This window comes from Sinocyclocheilus grahami, unplaced genomic scaffold (genome assembly GCF_001515645.1).
Source record: "Sinocyclocheilus grahami isolate Dianchi unplaced genomic scaffold, SAMN03320097.WGS_v1.1 scaffold4.1, whole genome shotgun sequence".
In the NCBI taxonomy this organism is placed as follows: domain Eukaryota; kingdom Metazoa; phylum Chordata; class Actinopteri; order Cypriniformes; family Cyprinidae; genus Sinocyclocheilus; species Sinocyclocheilus grahami.
Genome location: NW_015505183.1, coordinates 1,246,393 through 1,254,401, shown reverse-complemented (window position 1 = coordinate 1,254,401; position 8,009 = coordinate 1,246,393). Strand labels below are relative to the sequence as shown.

At 37.4% G+C, this 8,009-nt stretch overlaps 2 protein-coding genes across 2 annotated transcripts in view; one reads left to right on the top strand and one right to left on the bottom strand.

Annotated features, from left to right (window-relative positions):
* The window catches only part of LOC107582487 (lysine-specific histone demethylase 1A-like), a 16,071-nt gene extending 12,310 nt beyond the window's left edge, over positions 1-3,761 (bottom strand). The window contains exon 1 of the mRNA XM_016268348.1: positions 3,481-3,761. Coding sequence (XP_016123834.1) covers positions 3,481-3,744 — 264 coding nt within the window. The 5' untranslated portion in view covers positions 3,745-3,761. The remainder of the gene's footprint in view (positions 1-3,480) is intronic.
* Positions 3,762-6,860: 3,099 nt separating this feature from the next.
* tmem30b (transmembrane protein 30B) overlaps positions 6,861-8,009 on the top strand; it is a 9,952-nt gene continuing 8,803 nt past the window's right edge. The window contains exon 1 of the mRNA XM_016268326.1: positions 6,861-7,029. The gene's annotated coding sequence lies outside the window, so the exon portion shown is untranslated. The remainder of the gene's footprint in view (positions 7,030-8,009) is intronic.

The following is an 8,009-nucleotide window of genomic DNA, read 5'->3' as shown; positions in this document are numbered from 1 at the left end:
AATTAAAAAGCCAAAATGTGCTTTTTACTGTTTTGTCCTGCTTTTCAAATAAAAAATCAATTACAAAACAACTATTTAAAAATATTTACTTAACACTGAACATTTTTTAACATTCTAGCAGACATGATACCAACAAAGCACAATTTAACTTAAAGTTAATAAGTTAGTAAAATAATATTTTTTGGTCATTTTTGAGACTTTGAGAATCAGGCATGTATTTTTTACTGTACAAATAAAGGCAGCCTTGCTGAGCAGAAGATAATTCTTTTAAAACATTACAATATATTACAGATTCCAATTTGAACACTATGTGTGAATGTTATAATAAATGTATTAATAGAGCTGTTGTAGGGTAATTATTATCATCATTATTATTGTCTTACTTTTTTATTTTATTTTACAGAACAACAGTAAAATTACAATACTATCATTTATGAATGTTGATGGAGTTATTGCCTTTTCTCTGCTTTCATTTTGGCAGAAACCCACAAGGAAGATCTCAGTGCTTCTTTTTGTTGACAACAGCATGCAGATTTATAAATTATTCTTATTATGAATTTGGGAAGATGTTTGTCGCACGTATCACATTGTCACATGCCTTTAAAAAAATTCACAAAAATGTTACTGAGCAACTGACGAGTAACACAGTTTCAGCGCAGATTTTCCTCGCGCTTTGGACTTTGAACCCTGGCTAACAAGCAGATAGTGCCGCGAGCTTGTGCAGTGCTGTCAGAATACATGCAATTCATGCGTGCATTAGAAAATATAACATTCTGCAGTTTATTTACTAATCATTTGAGGTCATTTCGCGATTTCAATCATCATACAGTAGCCTAACCACGAGCATCTCTTCTTCTCATCAGAGACATGTGATGCAGCACTAAACAGTCTCTCGCTGTCGGTTCTTTATGCTTGTACTGATTTCTGCATCTTTTTCTGATAGTTTTAAATATTTTCACACTGCTGACATGTTTGCTGCATTAGTGCGAGCCCCTATTTGATCGCGTTAGTCATTGTTCGGTATACTTTTCGGATGTAACGATTACCGGTCTGACGATAAATCGTGATAAAATTCCTCTAGGTTAGTATTACTGTTTCATCTTTTAATTATCATTAAAACCGTATTAGATTACCACAATTTGAACAACTCGCGATAAATAAATACTGTCCAGCATAAAGCACAGTTTTAAGTAACAGTCTCACGTGCGCACAGCAGCAAAGTAGTTTTGTTTTGAGTGAAAACAGGGCGGAAAAGCTGGGAGGTTTTAAAAGAGTGCTAAGGGAATTATACAAATGAATATATGAATGAATTATTTATATGAATGTACCTCTGAAGGTTCTGACTGTCTTCAGAAACGATTCGATGGCATTTTGTTTTCATCTTCGCTCCATGTAATACCTAAAGGAAGTGTTCTTAATCGCAATACTGCTTTGTCCACGGAGGTTACGGGAAACAGCTCTAATTCAGTTTTTCTTTATTTAAAGGCTGAAATGTGAGGTTTACCTTTTTATGAAACTTTTTCAAAGCTTTATTTGAACATTTACATTAGATATTTCAACATGCTATTAAACTGTTGTCATTTAAAATCCGAACATCATTGGTAATGTTATTGTTTTAGTGATTATGCAAACAAAAACTAATTTTATTTGTTGTTTGTTGATTTTTAAATATAAAACTTGAAGTGATTTATGTGTTGGTACTTTTTTAACATCTCCAGCACATTTTAACAATACCGTGATAATACTGATAACCGTGATCATTTTGGTCACTATTATCGTGATAAGAAATGTTCATATCGTTACATCCCTAGTTCGGTACATATTATTCAGCCTTTTTCACTTATTCGGCCGAACACCGAAATATTTTTTTTCCCTATTTTCAGCCGAATAATTTCAGTTGCCGAACATTCGGTGCTTCGCTAATTTTTATAATTTCGTTTGAATAAATCCATCAAGTTTTTGTGACAGCCACCATTTAAATATTTCAAAAAATTAATTGGAATAGAAATAGAATCATATGATTTAAAGTTAAAGTTAGTATTATAACTTTAAAGGGTTAGTTCACCCAAAAATGTTAATTAGGCTGTGTTTTACTCACCCCCGAGGCATCCTAGGTGTATATGACTTTCTTCTTTCAGACGAATCCAGTCGGAGTTATATTAAAAATGGTCTTTGATCTTTCAAGCTCTATCATTGCAGTCAACGCGTGTTGCATTGCTTCAGTCCAAAAGAAGTTAAATAAAAAGCGCCCATCCATAAAAATAAAAAAAGTGTCTCACACGGCTCCAGGGGGTTATCAAAGGCCTCCTGTAGCGAATCGATGCGTTTTTGTAAGAAAAATATCCATATTCAAAATGTAATAATCACTTTAATCTAGCTTGTGCCAACAGTTGTACACGGAAGCAGCTCCGGGCGGATGATGTATCAGGACAGCGTTGCGCATGCGCCGGTGAGTCTCGTGAAAACCAACGTTTGTTTACAGGATCAAAGGAAGCAAAGTTTCCTTACTTTAGCAAAGTAACACCAGTTTCCTCTTGGTTTATATCGAAATCCTCTGACATTCTTCTTTACAAATCCTTGTTTTGTACTTCTAATTTTTGACCATTGTTTTGTTTTGATCTCTCCGCTGCGTTTCCACTTCTGAGCTGTGCATGTGCAAAGCTGACCTCATACGTCATCCGCCCGAAACTGCTTCCGTTAACAAACAGTGAGCGCAAGCCAGATCCAAGTGATTATTACGTTTTGAATATGGATATTTTTCTTACAAAAATGCATCGAATCGCTTCAGGAGGTCTTTGTTCACCCCCCGAGCCGTGTGAGACATTTTTTTAATGGATGGGCGCTTTTTATTTAAGTTCTTTTGGACTGAAGCAATGCAACACCCGCTGAGTGCCATTAAACAGCTTGAAAGAGCAAAGACAATTTTTAATATAACTCCGACTGGATTCGTCTGAAATAAGAAAGTCATATATACACCAAGGATGCCTCGGGGGCGAGTAAAACGCAGCCTAATTTTTATTTTTGGGTGAACTAACCCTTGCATATTAGAAAAACTTTGAGTATATTTTAAGTGTTTGTTTACAAATCAGCAAATTTCAACCTTCCATATTACTGACTCTCAGGTATATTTTACAGCATTAGTTGAGAGATTTTTTTTTCCTTGAGAAAATTTGCCATGTCCTGTACCTGATATACATCCAAAATATTGAATCAAAACAAAATCGGAATCTAATCGAAAGCTTGTGAAGGATAATCGAATCGAATTGTGAAATTTGTGTCAAAATCCAGGCCTAGTATGTATTCAGATTAGTAATTAGAGCGATTTAAAATTTCAGAGCAAAAAAAAGTAGCATATTATTTAGGGTCAATAAATTATTTAGCTTTACTCAGTTTTTCTGTCTCAGTTGACTCAGCTAAATATATAGGCCTGGCTCAATTATCCCTGTTCTCAGAACAGGAAAAGTTCATAGAGATGTTTACCTTTGCTCTTTTACGGCGACTGGTCCTGCGTCCCTCTGCAGAATCTTGATCAACCCCTCCTGGTCCAGGAGGGTGCAGAAGAGGAGGTCCACCTGGTTCTCCACTTGGAGAAGCTCTCTCTTTCTTTTTCACATCTGCTGAACCTGGGCCAGAGGGACCGGCTGGAGCAGCCAGAGGAGCAGAGAGGGTTTCAGGAGCACGGTCTCCACCGTTACCCCCTGAAGAAGAGGAGGAACCTGGGTCTGACTTCTTATTGGACAGCATTACAGATGAACGAAGCCTCTCCTGAAATGAGGAAACAATTGCTGAAGGTAGATATACAAACAAAAGGTGATCAGAACATATGAACAGCGACAATCCAAAATGCTCTCCATTTATACATCTGTGGGTCTCTGTCATAATTCATAAATAAGTGATTATTACGTTTTGAATATGGATATTTTTCTTACAAAAATGCATCGAATCGCTTCAGGAGGTCTTTGTTCACCCCCCGAGCCGTGTGAGACATTTTTTTAATGGATGGGCGCTTTTTATTTAAGTTCTTTTGGACTGAAGCAATGCAACACCCGCTGAGTGCCATTAAACAGCTTGAAAGAGCAAAGACAATTTTTAATATAACTCCGACTGGATTCGTCTGAAATAAGAAAGTCATATATACACCAAGGATGCCTCGGGGGCGAGTAAAACGCAGCCTAATTTTTATTTTTGGGTGAACTAACCCTTGCATATTAGAAAAACTTTGAGTATATTTTAAGTGTTTGTTTACAAATCAGCAAATTTCAACCTTCCATATTACTGACTCTCAGGTATATTTTACAGCATTAGTTGAGAGATTTTTTTTTCCTTGAGAAAATTTGCCATGTCCTGTACCTGATATACATCCAAAATATTGAATCAAAACAAAATCGGAATCTAATCGAAAGCTTGTGAAGGATAATCGAATCGAATTGTGAAATTTGTGTCAAAATCCAGGCCTAGTATGTATTCAGATTAGTAATTAGAGCGATTTAAAATTTCAGAGCAAAAAAAAGTAGCATATTATTTAGGGTCAATAAATTATTTAGCTTTACTCAGTTTTTCTGTCTCAGTTGACTCAGCTAAATATATAGGCCTGGCTCAATTATCCCTGTTCTCAGAACAGGAAAAGTTCATAGAGATGTTTACCTTTGCTCTTTTACGGCGACTGGTCCTGCGTCCCTCTGCAGAATCTTGATCAACCCCTCCTGGTCCAGGAGGGTGCAGAAGAGGAGGTCCACCTGGTTCTCCACTTGGAGAAGCTCTCTCTTTCTTTTTCACATCTGCTGAACCTGGGCCAGAGGGACCGGCTGGAGCAGCCAGAGGAGCAGAGAGGGTTTCAGGAGCACGGTCTCCACCGTTACCCCCTGAAGAAGAGGAGGAACCTGGGTCTGACTTCTTATTGGACAGCATTACAGATGAACGAAGCCTCTCCTGAAATGAGGAAACAATTGCTGAAGGTAGATATACAAACAAAAGGTGATCAGAACATATGAACAGCGACAATCCAAAATGCTCTCCATTTATACATCTGTGGGTCTCTGTCATAATTCATAAATGTTTAAAGATGAATAATGATCAACTTAGATTCCTTCCACACAGTTTGGTCCTATAACGAACATAACGAACGTACTGTTTTCTATCACAGAGCACATGTACCAATGGCTGTGAATGCTCAAAACAACATGAGGTTTGCAGAAGTTTCATGACGCACTTGTGCACCTGCTCTGAACAAAAAGGCATTGCTGGAGAGACACAAGCTGTTCAGGTATGAGAGGAGATTAGAGATGAGGGTAAATGTTGTATATTCATTTTCACTGTACAGCTTGCTACACTTACGAAATTTTGGCATAATTCCTCTGCTCAATAGACCGTGAGCATACCGTCATCAAAACATGCTCACATCGGCAGTACTCAACCTAAATAAAGTTGTATTTGAAGCAAACTGACTCTTTTTATCAGAAACCAACGCAATAAATAACCGACCTGAATATAATGTAACTACAAGTTTAGCGGTGTTAATAGAGATGGCAGGTAAACGCTATAACGTTACCGCACATATTTAGGATCACAGCACCAAATCGCAGCTACTGTTAAAAAAAAGTATTTTATTAAACGTTCACAATTGCAAATTTTTAAACTATGAAGAAATAGGACAATTACTGTTGCGCTAATGCACTGGTTAGCTAATATGCTACTGCTAGCGACACGAGCTGTTCTCTATGCTTATCAAACTCCAAAAAAGCTCAATTCTTCATTACCATTAATTACAATTATGACATAAAATATTAAACATTTTATGCGTTAGTCTCATATGCCGTCTTGCGATCTGTTTATAAAAAATATTATTCATATTTACCTCCTCGCGGCTATGGGGAGTCTAGCACAAAGAAACAGACGGCTGTCCCTACAGGAATCGCACAACCAATCCGGGTAGGCGACGAGGGTACAGAGGGCGGGCTCTAAACTGCCCAGGGTTGTAATAGGGTAAAAGAGCAATCGATCAAATGTTTCAGAAAGTCAGGTTCAATTTATGCAAATTTGGCATGCAACGTTCATATGAATGCGAACTTCACCTGAATCAATGACAAAAAAAGGTCCCATGACTTAAATTGACTCAAGTGTATAAGGGGCCCTCAGGGCTCACTAGAGGACCTCGGTAAATTAGCAAGGGAGACACAGATTGTCTTAAATTTATTTAAAATAAAGGTCGTTATATTTAAATAATTTGACATAAAAATGTTTACCAAATAAGCCAGGCTTATTTCAGTTAGTCTGACTTATTTTGAATCAAATCAACTGACAATAAGCCAGACTTTCTGAAATAAACCTGTTTTTTTTTGGTAAACTTGTTTTATGAAACAGGCCCCTGCTAAACAATGTATAAGTGCAACATGGACATCATTTACTACTCTGTAGAAAACTATGTGACAATGTTTTCATAGAAACTAGTTGTAGTCTAAATAGTATATATTTTTTTACAACAAATTTATATTAATGAATATGAGATTTAGTAAATAAATAACAATGTTTAAGACTTACAAAAAATATATTTATATATTTTTCTATAATAAACCATTATAACAATCCACCGGACAGAAGTGGAACTGGGTTAAGGCTAGATGGGATACAGCAAAAACTACTGGGCATGCGCACATCAATATAGCGTATTTTTTTCTCACACTGTACAACAATAATTACTATTTTTGCATTATTGTAAGGGGTAGGTTTAGGGTTGGGGTGTGTGTAAACGTTAATAAAATCTAATATGTAGAAAATGCCATTTATTGTTAGCTTCCGGTTTTTGCTGTATCCCTTCTAGCCACTGGGAGGAGTCATGTATGTGACGTAGGCGCAGTGGGAGGTGCGTTTACGCAAAGCGGAAAAGTTGATCCAGGTGCGGGTCGGACAGGTAAAACAGGTTGGTACGGAGCTGTGTGAAGCTTTGTCTCCGGTCGATGTACAATTCTTCCCGATGTATTAAAGAAATCACCTATAATAAGCCAAACTGACCGCGCTGATATTTTTCTAAAGGTAAGTTTTTATCTGTTTATAAAGCTTTAAAGTTTCTACTCTGGGAGTGAGTGATTGTGATCGAGATTTTCCTGTTTTTCCTACCGACGTCACCCGTTGTTGTTGTAGTGCAGGTCATTCTTACAAATATCTTTTTTTTTTTTGTCTTTATCATGTTAGCCAAACTTTTGAGCTGTTTTTATAACAATGGACGTAAACTGAGAGTTAATGGATTTATGAGGGTCCATAATAATTCCATTAGTTTAAGTCAGATGTATTTAAATACTTTTTATTGCCTTTAGACTATTTATTTGTCTTCATTGTACAGTTAATATACCTTGTCAGTAGACATGCATCAAAGAATAATGGTCATTTTTAACTAATCTTCACCATATCTCAAATCATGTATCAGTTATGCATTTAAAGGGGTCATATGATGTTGCTAAAAATAACATTATTTTGTGTATTTGGTGTAATGAAATGTGTGTATGCAGTTTAAGGTTAAAAAAAACAATTTTTTTCCATATTACATTATTGTTTCTGCTCAATGCCCCACCTTTCTGAAACGCATCGATTTTTACAAAGCTCATCGGTCTGAAAAGCGAGGTGTGCTCTGATTGGCCAGCTATCCAGTGCTTTGTGATTGGCCGAATTCCTCAAGCGTGTGACGGTAATGTTACGCCCCTTACAATACTGTGATGGAGCGACGAGACAAAAACATTAACCACAGATTTCTAGTTGTGTCCTCTTTTGGAAGGCCAAACAAAGTAGTTTTGCTTTCACAACAAAACACAGCATCACACACGGCGGGCTTGAGTGAGGACCGGCCGGCGGGCTTGAGTGAGGAACGGCCGGCGGGCTTGAGTACGGCGCGGCCGGCGGATTCGACGAAGGAGCGGCCGGTGGGCTTGCGGCAACCATTTGTGACGACCCCGGGCTGGATTCCGCTTCGTCCATGGTGAAAGCCGATCCACAGCGCGAAGTTGATGTATTTCCTCAGC